The 15,951-nt window shown below is 41.0% G+C and overlaps 1 protein-coding gene across 7 annotated transcripts in view; it reads left to right on the top strand.

Annotated features, from left to right (window-relative positions):
• The first annotated feature begins 6,871 nt into the window (after positions 1-6,871).
• Positions 6,872-15,951, top strand: part of lrrfip2 (leucine rich repeat (in FLII) interacting protein 2) — a 61,652-nt gene continuing 52,572 nt past the window's right edge. For 2 of the 7 annotated variants that reach the window (XM_064932075.1, XM_064932076.1), the window contains exons 1-2: positions 7,007-7,468; positions 9,042-9,200. In XM_064932075.1, the coding sequence (XP_064788147.1) occupies positions 9,117-9,200 (84 nt within the window). In that variant the 5' untranslated portion in view covers positions 7,007-7,468; positions 9,042-9,116. The other 5 variants (XM_064932073.1, XM_064932072.1, XM_064932074.1 and 2 more) reach the window with 5 other exon arrangements.

The raw sequence follows: 15,951 nt of genomic DNA on the forward strand, positions 1-15,951 counted from the left end.
ACGTACTCCAAAATTGGCCATATCCGAAATTCTCTAAAACGAAGTTTGATGCGGCTTATGGTAGAGAAATTAACATTAAATTATCTGGCATCAGCTCTGGTGGACATTTCTGCAGTCAGCATGCCAACTGCACGCTCCCTCATGCCACATCTGTGGCATTATGCTGTGTGACAAAAGTGCACATTTTAGAGTGGCATTTAATCATCCCCAGCACAAGATCATGCTGTTCAATCAGCTTCTTGATATGCCACACCTGTCAGGTGGATGGATTGTGTGTATGGAACGTTTCTGGGATATTTTATTACAGCTCGTGAAACATGAGACCAACATTTGACATGTTGCTTTTATATTTTTGTTCAGTTGACCACATGGACTATCTGCATCAACCCTTTTTCCACTAACTCTTTTTGACTCTATGCACACACACTGGACTCTACCCACACACTCACACATTCTTACACCGACACTCCAACACATACGCACAAACTCACTCACACATAACAAGAACACACAGGCATACTGTCGCCACCCACACACTTACACACTTACACAATTCCCCACTCATCACATTCGCTGCTGCTACCGTCTATTATCTCTACTGTTGCCTAGTCACATTAACCCTACCTATATGTACATATCTCACTCAATTTCCTCGTACCCCTGCACTTCAATTCTGGCACCCCATATAAATAGCCAAGCTATCATTGCTCATTGTGTATTTATTCCTTGTGTTACTGTTTTTTTGCTATTGGTATTATTATTTGTATTGTTATTTTATATTTGTATTGTATTATGCATTGTTCGGAAGAGCTGAAAGTAAGCATTTCACTGGTAATCTACATCTGTTGTTTGCGAAGCATGTGAGAAATTAGATTTCCTTTTTTAGGATTTTGTTTAGGTCTATCGCAGTGCATTTTCTTGTATGTAAAGCAAATGTCTGTTATAAACAGACAATAAATAAATATATAACGTAAATAAGACCAGTTGGCTGGCCTACAATTGACATTGTAGTTGACAGCGTACTGATGTGCAGAGTGTATATAGTGTACAGATGATTCATTGAATCGCTCATCATCTGCATTTTAAAATGTTCAATTGGGGACATTAAAGTTATCATTATCTTATCCAGGAGTCACAAAATGAAAATACACCCAACCAATTTGAAGTCTAATTAGTAAAAACTGTGAATTTCTAAATGAGAGAAATATTTAATTCATTCAGACATGGCCCAATTTCTCAAATTGAATTATTCAAATGCTGTCCAATACTGCCATTTGGTGGACAAGAAGAGGATAGTCCAGACACATGCCACTTTTTGGAATCAAATCAAATGTTCAAATCAGGTAAATTCACATACAAATTAACAAAATAAATAAGAGACTGTGTCCTTTCAGAAAATTATATTTTATTCATGCTTATTTTATTTGTGCAGTCAAATGTGGTAATATGTACAAATTACATAAAACATATTGGGTGAACAAACCTGCATTTCTGAGCTGTCAGTCACATTTGATGACCAAAACACTGTTTTTTTTGTGTGCTAATATTAACTTGAAAGTAAAAAAAAAAATTCCACGTTCGCATGCTAGTCGGAACTTGGGAAACTCTGACATGTCTGACTTGTTAACTAGTTAGAGTTCACAGGAGATTGGTGACACTTTAATTGGGGAGGACAGGCTTGTGGTAATGGCTGGAGCGGAATTTGTGGAATGGTATCAAATACATGCTTTCTATGTGTTTGATGCCATTCCATTTGCACTGTTCCAGCCATTATTATGAGCCATCCTCCCTTCAGCAGCCTCCACTTTTGTAGTTATATACGCGCAGCATATAACCAGTTAGCAAGTCAGAAATGTCAGAGTTCCGACTAGCAAATGAACGTGGCATTAATTCATAAAAAAGCATCAAACAAATTCCTTTACATGCAGGGATTTCACCCATCAGTCACCGACTGGCTTCTCAGAGAATCTGCAAATGGAGTAAAAACATTGACAAGATAGTCAAGTGACCCCTCAAACAATGGAAATACATGTCCTCAAAGATGGAAGGCAGGTCGGCAGTGGCAAGATCAGACAGGACCGTTCTATCCAATTTTTTTTAACCTTTATTTAATTATTTAGGCAAGTCAGTTAAGAACAAATTCTTATTTTCAATGACAGCCTAGGAACAGTGGGTTGACTGCCTGTTCAGGGGCAGAAAGACAGATTTGTACCTTGTCAGCTCGGGGATTTGAACTTGCAAACTTTCGGTTACTAGTCCAACACTCTAACCACTAGCCTACCCTGCCGTCCCCAATGAGATGGCAGCTATGTGTGTGAACAACAGGCCATAGAGTTAGATAGAGAACTAACCTTTGTATTTGTGCTATTATAGCATCTCTGACATCATGGCAGTGACATTGAGGCTAGCTCCATTTTAAAGTAGTCTTAATTGGATGATTGTGCCCAACTCATAGGAATCTCCACCCAGTTCACTACTTTAAAATGATGGAACCTCTCCAAGGCCGTAGCTACATATGAGGACAATGAGGTCCAGACCTCAGTAATTTATTTCCTATTTCAACTCAGTCGGTGTCTCAACTTACTGTTGAGAATTAGAATACATTTGCATGGTGTTAAAACTTGTCTGTGTATCAGCAGTTTTCCTTGTGTTATATGCCACAGTCACTCAATTAGCCAATGTCAGTTAAATGCCCAGTAGAACATCCTACTGGAAGCTAAATAGCTCATTATTAAATAATGATATACACTGCTCAAAAAAATAAAGGGAACACTTACACAACACAATGTAACTCCAAGTCAATCACACTTCTGTTAAATCAAACTGTCCACTTAGGAAGAAACACTGATTGACAATAAATTTCACATGCTGTTGTGCAAATGGAATAGACAACAGGTGGAAATTATAGGCAATTAGCAAGACACCCCCAATAAAGGAGTGGTTCTGCAGGTGGTGACCACAGACCACTTCTCAGTTCCTATGCTTCCTGGCTGATGTTTTGGTCACTTTTGAATGCTGGCGGTGCTTTCACTCTAGTGGTAGCATGAGACGGAGTCTACAACCCACACATGTGGCTCAGGTAGGGCAGCTCATCCAGGATGGAACATCAATGTGAGCTGTGGCAAGAAGGTTTGCTGTGTCTGTCAGCGTAGTGTCCAGAGCATGGCGCTACCAGGAGACAGGCCAGTACATCAGGAGACATGGAGGAGGCCGTAGGAGGGCAACAACCAAGCAGCAGGACCGCTGTGCAAGGAAGAGCAGGAGGAGCACTGCCAGAGCCCTGCAAAATGACCTTCAGCAGGCCACAAATGTGCATGTGTCTGCTCAAACGGTCAGAAACAGACTCTATGAGGGTGGTATGAGGGCCCGACGTCCACAGGTGGGGGTTGTGCTTACAGCCCAACACCAGTCATGGTGTGGGGTGGCATTCTTTGGGGGGCCGCACAGCCCTCCATGTGCTCGCCAGAGGTAGCCTGACTGCCATTAGGTACCGAGATGAGATCCTCAGACCCCTTGTGAGACCATATGCTGGTGTGGTTGGCCCTGGGTTCCTCCTAATGCAAGACAATGCTAGACGTCATGTGGCTGGAGTGTGTCAGCAGTTCCTGCAAGAGGAAGGCATTGATGCTATGGACTGGCCCGCCCGTTCCCCAGACCTGAATCCAATTGAGCACATCTGGGACATCATGTCTCGCTCCATCCACCAACGCCACGTTGCACCACAGACTGTCCAGGAGTTGGCGGATGCTTTAGTCCAGGTCTGGGAGGAGATCCCTCAGGAGACCATCTGCCACCTCATCAGGAGCATGCCCAGGCGTTGTAGGGAGGTCATACAGACACGTGGAGGCCACACACACTACTGAGCCTCATTTTGACTTGTTTTAAGGACATTACATCAAAGTTGGATCAGCCTGTAGTGTGGTTTTCCACTTTAATTTTGGGTGTGACTCCAAAGCCAGACCTCCATGGGTTGATACATTTGATTTCCACTGATAATTTTTGTGTGATTTTGTTGTCAGCACATTCAACTATGTAAAGAAAAAAGTATTTAATAAGAATATTTCATTCATTCAGATCTAGGATGTGTTATTTTAGTGTTCCCTTTATTTTTTTGAGCAGTGTAGTTAAGTTTGAGGTTAAAGATCTGCTTTCACACTTTTGGGAAAGGGCTTGTGAAGAAAAATCTTATTGCAAGAACTGGGAGCTCTTTAAATGTAGGTGTCCAAATACCTTAGAAAATATGGTAGTAATCTTTCTAACACCAGAAGAGCTGAGGAGGAAAATGTAATCATTAAGATAACTTCCCTTTCTCAGAGGTCCCCAGCCGGCCTCTCGGGGGAGGAGAAGATGGAACTAATTGAGTTACAAAATAAACTGGATAATATATATAGATTAAAAGCAGAAAGAGCCTTTATTAGATCTAGGAAAAAATGGATTGAGGAGGGAGAACAGAATTCATTCTATTTCTTTAGATTTCAGAAATGTCACTCTAAAAATAACACTATACATATGTTAAACATTGATGGTGTTATTAGATTACCAAAAATGAATCACTAAATACTGTAGCAATTTTTTACAGACAATTGTATAGCTTTATGTACTGTCAGGAATCCACAGATATGTTTTTTGACTTACTGAATAATATTCACTCTATCGCTGATATAGAATCTAAACAGTGTGATGAACCCATCAAAGTTGAAGAGATTATAGAGTCTATCAAACATCTAAAGAACAATAAATCACCAGGTGTTGATGGAATTACATCAGAATTTTACAAATTATTTTCTGAACAGTTAGCTCCCTTCCTGTTTGAAGTCTTTTTAGAGAGTATTAAAAACAATGTTCTCCCTCCTACAACGAGTCAGGGGTTAATAACACTGATACCTAAGCCTAAAAAAGAAGTGCTGCTCATCGATAACTGGTGTCCGATTTGTCTTCTTAATAATGACTATAAGATTATTACTTGCAAAATTATTACTAGCCTTATTACTTGCAAAAAGAATTAAAGAAGTCCTCGATGCAATCATTGATGAAACACAGTCTGGCTTTATGAGGAACAGACATATTGCAAACAATGTCAGACTAGTATTAGATATACTTGACTACTCAGACCTAATAACTGAGGATAGCTTCATATTATTTTTTAGATTTTTATAAGCATTTGACATAGTAGAGCATCAGTTCCTCTTCTACTCCCTTGAGAGACTTGGCTTTGGGGATTTTTTCTGTAAGGCTATTAAGACTCTCTATACAAATGGTAACAGCTCTATCAAATATGACACCTCACCTAGATTTGAGTTAAAGAGAGGAATTAGGCAAGGTTGTCCTATCTCTCCATACCTGTTTTTATTAATCACCCAACTTCTTGCAAATTCTTTAAATACTAGTCCTGTACAAGGTATTTCCATATCTGGTAAAGAAATTATTATACGCCAGCTGGCTGATGATACTACACTTTTTCTGAAAGATGCTAACCAAATTCCCATATCAATTAATGTGATATACAATCCTTTCCCAAAGTGTCTGGTCTATATCTTAACATTAATAAATGTGAACTCATGGCTGTCAAAGATTGTGTGACACCTTCATATTATGGTATTCCAGTAAAAGAAGAACTTACATATTTAGGTATAACCATTACAAAGGATCAGAAGTCTAGGGGCTTACTAAATTTTTAACCTTCTTATTAAAAAAAACAGAAGAATCTAAATCAATGGCTACAGAGGGACTTATCTTTAAAAGGAAGAGTCCTAATAACCAAGGCTGAAGGTATCTCTAGACTAACATATGGCGCTCTATCTTTATATCTTGACAGTAAAATTGGCAAGGAGATAGACCAGATACTTTTCAACATTCTGTGGAGAAACCGTACCCATTACATTAGTAAAACTGTTGTAATGAACAATTATGAGAATGGTGGGCTGAATTTTCTGGATAATTGGATAAAACAATTCCTAAGAAGACCCACTTCTATGTGGAATTTAATTCCTCATCATGTCTTCTCTACTTTTGGTGGCCTTAACCTCATGTTGGTTTGCAATTATAATATTGACAAAGTTCCAGTGAAACTTTCTGCTGTTCATCTGCAGGTTTTCTTGTCATGGTTCTTCATTTATAAGCATAAGTTTTCTCCACACAGATATTATATATGGAATAATCGGGATATATTGTATAAAAATACTTCTTTGTTTTTAGAATATTGGTTCAGAAATAATATCCTATTGGTTAGCCAACTGGTAAATGCAGAGGGTTTTTACTCAGTTATAAGGAATTCTTATCGCTTTACAAGGTCCCTTCTAACACCTAAAGATTTTGCAATTGTTTTAGATGCTATTCCCTCAGGTGTTGCTTTATTATTCAGGAACGTGTCAAGACCTGACCCTCAGAGCCTACCTTCCGTTGACCCTGTTGACTCATCAGTAGGGAAGATTTGTTTCTCTTTAGGTCCATTCAACAACAGAGCGATACGAACCTTGGATGATTGCCCTATTGGAATGGCTTTATTGATATCTGTTGGAAAAAGTTTGGATGTCGCCATTAAGATTTGCAGGCAATTAGCTTTAAAATTGCAGCAGCTAATTGTATAGACTATGTGTTCTTAGATCGACTGAGGTAAATAAAATCACAGCATCCAATGTGATAACGGCTGGGCAAATGTTTGCTTCTTTTTATGTTCTCCAAATAGCATTTAGTTTTTAAATTGTATAGAAATTCAGTAAATGAGTTTCAACTAAAGTCACGTAGCAAATCAGCAATTACATGTTTTGTTCACCAAATTCCACACTCTGACCTCCATGCAAAATTCCTCACTTCGTTATACTTTGTGGGCTTATTTTCTTGGACAGATTTCGGGCTGAGTAAAACCTCTCGCTTCGTCTCTTCCTCTCTGGTAAAGAGGACATGGGGGGAGAGAGTGGAGGAAAAAGACGACTCCCTAAAACACTCTCTTCGATTCCGCTACGACCGGAAGATACTTTTCGTAGCAGGTAGGAGAACGTTTCCTAATTGAATTATCCTAACCTCACGAAAAACTCACTTCCGGTCGTAGCTGTGTCGAAGTGGCGTGTTTATAGGGAATTTTGTAAAAAGAAACCCCCACTCCCACTGATTCACAGCTGTCAGTTGGAGGAAAAAAAAACCTGTCAATCTTTGGGAGGAACCACTGTACAGTATTTTAACAACCAAGACGAAGAAAGAGCAAATCCTGGAAACATCAACGTCGTTTAGAAGCTTCTACGAGCCAGGCGAATCTCTTTGAAAAGGCGTGACGTGAAGAGCAGTGTCAGTTTGCTCTGTCACACATTAGAAATTGGGGTTGGCTAGCTAGTAGCTGGCTAACCAGCTAGCCAGCTAAATTTATACTGCTCAAAGGGATTGGTCTTCTCTTTTGCATTGGGGTCATTACACCGGAAAGAACATCTCAGGATTCAATTAAACCTCATTTTTATGTTTTGGGTCCCAAGGAAGGGTAAGAGCCCAGGGTCATAGCTTTTCATGTCGAGGGAACATGGCATGGGGTTTACTTGCTACTAAGCTAGCGCTAGCTAGGTAGCTACCAAACACTTTCCCAATGACAATGTGTTTATGCTAGCTAGCTAGCTAGCCAGCCCAGGGAAGTAGCTAACTTTCTAGCTTGGAAAACGCGTTAACTATACAATAATTAAATTAACGTTATCCCCGCCCGGGTAGTTAACTAGCTACTGTAGCTAACGTTAGGAATGATTTAGCTAACGTCTCCATCTGTAACGGTAGCTAACGTGAGCTCCCTCGGCGTTTTAATTATTGAGCTAGCTAGGTATCTTCGCTCCAAGAGTTTAACCACACAGCCAGAACAATGAGTTATACAAATATATTTTAACGTTACCCATGCAAGGGGACATAGTTCACAATGATGGATAATTAGTAAGTTGAGCTAACTAGCAATCCTAATTGTGTCATCGTGGAGGTTTATGGCCACCGTCTGACTTTATAACCGCCGAGTTCGTTAGCTAACGTTAGCTGATTCCTTATCTGGGCGTTTTCTTGTAACTTGCCTGTGCTAACCATTAACGTTACGTGACGCTGGTAACGTTAAACTTTTGTCAGAACACACACTAGCTAAATATTTGTAAGGTAACTTTGACATCTCGAACAATAAAATATTAATTTATAGCAAACCATATCAAGCTGTATGGGTAAAGCCCCCAAGCCCTGTGCTTAGCTGGAACTTTTACCTCCGTGTAACCAGCTAACTTCAGCTATGTAATAATTTCCCCAAAACAATGTCAACTGTAGCTAGTCAATGTCTAAGAAAATAGATGGCTAGCATCTTCACTTGTCGTTGTGTATTTAGGCCAAGTATCAATTGGCCTTTACAATGGTGGGGGGTACACAATAAACATGCCTCAAGGCTAGAGTTGAGCAGGCTAATGTTTGATTCAAGGATATAACTTGTGTCAGTTTGTGGACCTCATGTAAACTTGTGTTACCTTACAAGGCAACTTGGAAAGAATCTAGACTCTTTCTTTGCATTCCGCACAGAACAACTTGAGCGTTCTACAACTTCATACTTGTAATATTTTGCAGGTTTGTCAGTGTGTATGGCTTGTTTGTCAGCATCTGGCCAATGTCAGCCACAAGTGTTACACTCTTATAGGACCCAGACATCCGTGACCATGGCAGGATATTTTGTAGGAATGCACTCTGGCCATGGCAGAATATTTTGTAGGAATGCACTGTGTGATTGTGTTCCTCAGTGTGCACACAACATGCATGCGGGTGCTTGCAGGGAAGTTTGTACATCCCTCTCAATTCAGGGTTATTTGATTGAGTTTCAGCTACGTCTTGGTAATATGCTATTCATTACATTGTACTATGTCCAAGGACTTAGTTCAATACTGAGATTCCCAGCGCTTCATCATGGAGTGGTCTTCAATTGATCTTGAAATTGTGATTTATTAATGTAAACAAGGCATCAGATCATCTAATTTCAGTAAAATATTAGTGTCTTCATGTAAGGTGATAGAGGTGGATCTGACAGCCCTATCATTCATGTTTTTCAGATTTTTTTCCCCCCACACTGTGTTGCTCTAATTTGGCCCTGAACGTGTTGGTGGAGCTGCAGTTGCACAGAAGCCATGGGGACACCAGGTAGAAAGCGTGCCCCTATCAAGGACCGGTTTTCAGCTGAGGATGAAGCCCTTAGTAGCATTGCCCGGGAGGTAAGTTAACCATCCATTTCAGAGCCTCCCTGCTTTTAGTTAATATCTGTGATTCTTTCTTAGTTTAAGATCTTTAACTGGTGTTATTAGCTGAGCTTCTCTCACATTGTAGGCCTATGTGTAGTGCAAAAGTGATTTAGTACATAAGTCACATTGGATGTTGTTTGTGGTGACACTGAAGACATGTATTTCCCCAAATGCGGTCAAAGACAAGTTTGAATTTGATGATTTATAAAAGGTTGCATGGCAAGCCGTCTTGGATGTATTACTTTAAATGTAGGCTTCTCAACCCATACCCAACATCACCAACTGAGGAGAATGCAGCAAACAGCCCCCTGAAGCATATCCTGACACATGTTCACACACAGCTCTGCTTAGTCTGAGATGTGCTTGTAATGTGGATATTCAGGTTCCTTCAAGTTGTCTCAGCTCTGGCGAGTGCAGACAGCTGGTTTGCAATGGTGTAGTAGGATTGATTTGAAGAGATTTAGGGAAAATGGAGGGTAGGGGCAAGGAAGGTGGGATGGCCTGTAATGACTTGTCCCAGGATTATTCCATGTTCCTCAACTACCCGGCTGTCATTCCTGGCCTTTTCGTAGAGGCTGTGCAACTGTTTTCAGCGTACATAGTAGGCCCATGCATTTGTTATGTAATTGTTATAGTTCATTACTATTTTGAGAACGATTGTGCTGTATTTGCATAATTATGTGGCTAGATGAAACTGCCACAGTGTGGGAAAAGCCTAAAGAATCAGCAGAGTAGATTTTTGAGTCCATGTGATTGACTGCCTTGCTTAACTTACAGATGAACAGAACACAGGATCTCACATAGACTGGAAGTGAATGTTGTCTGAGCTCTTGTGAATTGCCTCATACTTGGGGACTTCTTGGTCGTGCCTCATACTTTGGCACAGAAAACAAGGTTACATTTTCCGTCTTTAACCATACAAGCCTGTTATATAGAATCATGAGTCATCTGACCCACCCAGCCAGGTCTTGTCCTGAATGAATCAGGGTTTCTTTGTGGAGAGAACTAGATGTGCACAGAACAGTGAGGCCAAGTGAGTGTGTGCAGTGGGTCCATAAGGCCAACCTCTCTCCAACCTGTCACACACCACCACTCCCCTCCAAACAAAGCACCAGAAAAAAGTAATTGCATGAGGTCAGTCATCCTCTCTTAGGCTATGAGTGCTTGCCTGGTCGGCCTGTGCTGGACACGGATCACTGTCCTGCTGAGAAGAACTGTGAATTTGAGCCTGCGCTATCACCACCCCACATTGGAGGCCACTTACATTGCTGGGCTGTCAGTCACTTAAAATATCAGCAGCTTGCTTGCAAAACCATCAGCCAAGTAGGAGGATTCACCACATGTACTGTAGGCCTATCAAGTTTTTCTCGTAAGGATCATAATGTTAGAGAGATGATCAGACAGTCACTTACTGTGCCATTGATTGTAAGTGAATGTGTGGGAGTTGAGTGAGTCATAGTTCATAGTCCGTATTACACAGTTTCAGTGCTATCCTGGGCAATGATAGCTGTAAGCCATGCAGAGGACTACTGAAGAGAATGGCACAGTGTCACACTGAGTAGAACAGGCTTGCACAGGGCAGGGTCGAGACCCAGGGTCTCCAGCTTAATGACGAGTTTGGAGGGTACTATGGTGTTAAATGCTGAGCTGTAGTCAATGAACAGCATTCTTACATAGGTATTCTTCTTGTCCAGATGGGATAGTGCAGTGTGATGGTGATTGCATCATCAGTGGACCTATTGGGGCGGTTAGAAAATTGGAGTGAATCTAGGGTATCGGGTAATTTGGAGGTGATATGATCCTTGACTAGTCGCTCAAAGCACTTCATGATGCCTGAAGTGAGTGCAACAGGGCAATAATCATTTAGTTGAGTGCAACAGGGTGATGGCTAAGGTTCCTCACGTGACAAGTGGCCCCCATCTCACCTGCTAATTGGGAAACTTTTGCAAATGTTTTGTTGACTGAGTGAGGGAAATGCTGTGAATTAAGAGGACTTGATGTATACTAAACAAAAATATAAACGTGACATGTGAAGTGTTAGTCCCATATTTCAATAGCTGAAATAAAGTATCCCAGAAGTGTTTGATTTTGTTAAAGGAGAAAGGTTATTTCTCAAAAATGTTGTGCACACTAACTAAATCCCTGTTAGTGAGCATTTCTCCTTTGCCAAGATAATCCATCCACCTGAAAGGTATGGCATATCATGGCTTATCAAGAAGCTGTTTTAACCAGGCAAGTCAGTTAAAAACAAATTAAAAATAGGAACAGTGGGCTAACTGTTTTTTCAGGGGCAGAACGACAGATTTGTACCTTGTCAGCTCGGGGGTTTGAACTTGCAACCTTCCGGTTACTAGTCCAACGCTCAAACCACTAGGCTGCCCTGGCACCATGTGTAGAGGACAAAAGGCCACTCTCTGGCAACAGCTCTGGTGGACATTCCTGCAGCCCTCACCTTGAGACATCTGTGGCATTGTGTTGTGACAAAACTGCACATTTCGGATACCTTGTCCCCAGCACAAGGTGTACCTTGTGTACAAATTTTATTTATCACATGTGTGCCGAATACAACAGGTGTAGACTTTACAGTGAAATGCTTACTTACAAGCCCTTAACCAACAATGCATTTTTAAGAATAAGTGTTAAGTAAAAAAATAGATAAGTAAAAAAATTACAAATAAAAGTAACAAATAATTAGAGAGCAGCAGTAAAATAACAATAGCGAGGCTATATACAGGGGGTACCGGTACAGAGTCGATGTGTGAGGTCACCGGTTATTCGAGGTAACATGTACATGTAGGTAGAGTTGAAGTGACTATGCATAGATAATAAACAGAGTAGCAGCAGTGTAAAAGGAGGGGGGGTGGAGTCTGACAATTTTTGGTGCCTTCCTCTGACAACTGTACTAGGCTCTACGCACAACCCTCTTTAGTGCCTTGCGGTCGGAGGCCGAGCAGTGATGTAACCAGTCAGGATGCACTCGATGGTGCAGCTGTAGGAACTTTTTGAGGATCTGAGGACCCATGCCAAATCTTTTCAGTCTCCTGAGGGGGAATAGGCTTTGTCGTGCCCTCTTCACGACTCTTGGTGTGCCTGGACCATGTTAGTTTGTTAGTGATGTGGGTTCCAAGGAACTTGAAGCTCTCAACCTGCTCCACTGCAGCCCCGTCAATGAGAATGGGGGCGTGCTCGGTCCTCCTTTTCCTGTAGTCCACAATCACCTGCTTTGTCTTGATCACTTTTGAGGGAGAGGTTGTTGTCCTGGCACCATACGGCCAGGTCTCTGACCACCTCCCTATAGGCTGTCTCATCCTTGTCGGTGATCAGGCCTACCACTGTATCATCGGCAAACTTATTGATGGTGTTGGAGTCATGCCTGGCCATGCAGTCATGAGTGAACAGGGATTACAGGAGGGGGCTGAGCACACACCCCTGAGGGGCCCCCGTGTTGAGGATCAGCATGGTGGATGTGTTACCACCCCGTCAGGAAGTCCAGGATCCAGTTGCAGAGGGAGGTGTTTAGTCCCAGAGTCCTTAGCTTAGTGATGAGCTTTGAGGGTACTATGGTGTTTGTCCCTCATTCAGGGACAGGTTGAAAATGTCAGTGAAGACACTTGCCACTTGGTCAGCGCATGCTCGGAGTATACATCCTGGTAATCCATCTGGCCTTGTGAATGTTGACCTGTTTTAATGATCTTTCTCGCATCGGCTACGGAGAGCGTAATCACATATTCGTCAGGAACAGTTGATGCTCTCATGCAAGTTTCAGTGATGCTTGCCTGGAAGTGAGCATAGAAGTAATTTAGCTCGTCTGGTAGGCTCGTGTCTCTGCTTCCCTTTGTAGTCTGTAATAGTTTGCGGGCCCTGCCACATCCGACAAGCGTTGGAGCCAGTGTAAGACGATTCAATCTTAGTCCTGTATTGACACTTTGCCTATTTGATGGTTCGTCGGAGGTATAGCTTGATTTCTTATAAGCTTCCAGCTCCTTGAAAGCAGCAGCTCTACCCTTTTAGCTCAGTGCGGATGTTGCCTGTAATCCATGGCTTTTGGTTGGAGTATGTACGTACTGTAACTGTGGGGACGACATCATCGATGCACTTATTGAAGCCAGTGACTGAAGTGGTGTACTCCTTAGTGCCATTGGAAGAATCACGGGAACAGATTCCAGTCTGTGCTAGCAAAACGATCCTGCAACTTTGTATCTGCTTCATCTGACCACTTATTTTATTGACACTGGTGCTTTCTGCTTTAGTTTTTGCTTGTAAGCAGGAATCAGGAGGATAGAATTATGGAAGGAGTGCTTGGAATGTGTCTGTGTGGAGTAAAGCTGGTCTAGAGTTTTTGTTTTGTTTTTTGTTCTCTGGTTGCACATTTAACATTCTGGTAAAACTGATTTTAAGTTTCCCTGCATTAAAGTCCCCGGCCACTAGGAGCACTGCCTCTGGATTAGCGCTATCCTGTTTGCTTATGGCTGTATACAGCTCATTGAGTGTGGTCTTAGTGCCAGCATCAGTTTGTGATGGTAAATAGACAGCTACGAAGAGTATAGGTGGAAACTCTCTTGGTAATTAGTGTGGTCTACAACTTATGAGATACTCTACTTCAGGCGAGCAAAACCTCAAGACTTTCTTAGCTTTCGTGCACCAGCTGTTGTTTGCAAATATACATAGACTGTCACCCCTTGTCTTACCAGAGGTGGCTGTTCTATTCTGCCGAAAAGCGTAAAACCCTCTAACTGTATGTTATTCATGTCGTCTTTCAGCCACGACTCTGTGAAAAATAAGATATTGCAGTTTTTAATGTCCCCGTTGGTAGGATATACATGCTCGTAGGTTGTCTATTTTATTATCCAATCATTGTACGTTGACTAATAGGACCGACGGTAAACACAGATTTCCCACTCGCTGTCGGATCCTTACAAGGCACCCAGACCTCCGTCCCCAATATCTGTCTCTTTCTCCTGCGAATGACGGTCATGAGGGCCTTGTCTGGAGTAAATCCTTTGCGTCTGATTCATTAAAGAAAAAAATCTTCCAGTACTGGGTGAGTAATCTCTTTCCTTATATCTAGAAGCTCTTTTAGGTCATAAGTGGCAGAGACATTATGTACAAAATAAGATACAAATAACTTGGAAAAAACACACAATAGCACTATTGGTTAAGGGACCGTAAAACGGCAGCCTTCTTCTCTGGTGCCATTGATGCTGTTTAATCAGCTTCTTGAAATGCTTCTCCTGTCCGGTGGATGGATTATCTTGGCAAAGGAGAATTGCTCACTAACAGGGATGTAAACAAATAGGTGCACATCATTTGAGAGGGAACCATTTTTTTTGGTTTATGGAATATTTCTGGGATATTTTATTTGAGCTCATAAAACATCGGACCAACACGTTACATGTTGTGTTTATATTTTTGTTCAGTGTTGATTAAATAACTGATTTTAAAAAACAGTTTCACATGCACATGGTCCTTGCGATCTGGGGTTTTTGAGAGGTCCCTAACCCATTGAAGTTGTACATTTAAAATGGTTGTGGGTAGGGTTTACGGATGTCCCAAGTAGAGGTTGACTGATTAATTGGAATGGCCGATTAATTAGGGCCGATTTCAAGTTTTTATACCAATCGGTATTTTTGGATGCCGATTAAAAAAATATATATATGTATATTTACACCTTTATTTAACTAGGCAAGTCAGTTAAGAACACATACTTATTTTCAATGACGGCCTAGGAACGGTGGGTTAACTGCCTTGTTCAGGGACAGAAAGACAGATTTTTACCTTGTCAACCTTATGGTTAACTAGTCCAACGCTCTAACCACCTGCCTCACGAGTAACCTGCCTGTTAGGTGAATGCAGTAAGAAGCCAAGCCAAGGTAAGTTTCTACAAATCGTATAGAGAGAAATAGTCCTATAATTCCAATAATAACTACAACCTAAAACTTACCTGGGAATATTGAAGACTCATATTAAAAGGAACCACCAGCTTTAATATGTTTGCATGTTCTGAGCAAGAAACTTAAACGTTAGCTTTCTTACATGGCACATATTGCACTTTTACTTTCTTCTCCAACACTTTGTTTTTGCATTATTTAAACCAAATTGAACATGTTTATTTTTTTGGGGCTAAATTGATTTTATTAATGTATTGTATTAAGTTAAAATAAGTGTTCATTCAGTATTGTTGTAATTGTCATTATTACAAATAAATAAATAAAATCGGCCGAATAATCGGTATTCGCTTTTTTGGTCCTCCAATAATCGGTATTGGCGTTGAAAAATCATAATCGGTTGACCTCTAGTCCCAAGGATCCCTAGAATGTACAAGTAATGTCAATGTCAATGCATAATGCAGTTGGAAAGTTCAATTAAACATTTTTTATTTTTTAAATGCAATATGGTAATGCATACTTTTTTTGCATTCATTTTGGGGGATTTGTTTTTCTTCTGTTTTTACAATTAAAAATAACATTTAAGTCCTTAAATAAAAAAATGAAGTGCTTGAAAGTCCTTGAATTTGACTTGCCAATGTCTGTATGAACCCTGAATAGGATACTTTTTCAGCCCCAATGGAAAATTAAGGCCTCTGCTATTAAAATTACCCATGCATCTTTCACTTTGCTGTCTTACCCCGGAGAGTATTTGTTTTTCATTCAGGCCAGTAGTTTTTATTGGAACTGGCCCGGTGTGCCACTAGAAAATGTACCTGAATGTCGAACCCTCTATGTAG

This window comes from Oncorhynchus masou, chromosome 23 (genome assembly GCF_036934945.1).
Source record: "Oncorhynchus masou masou isolate Uvic2021 chromosome 23, UVic_Omas_1.1, whole genome shotgun sequence".
Lineage (NCBI taxonomy): Eukaryota > Metazoa > Chordata > Actinopteri > Salmoniformes > Salmonidae > Oncorhynchus > Oncorhynchus masou.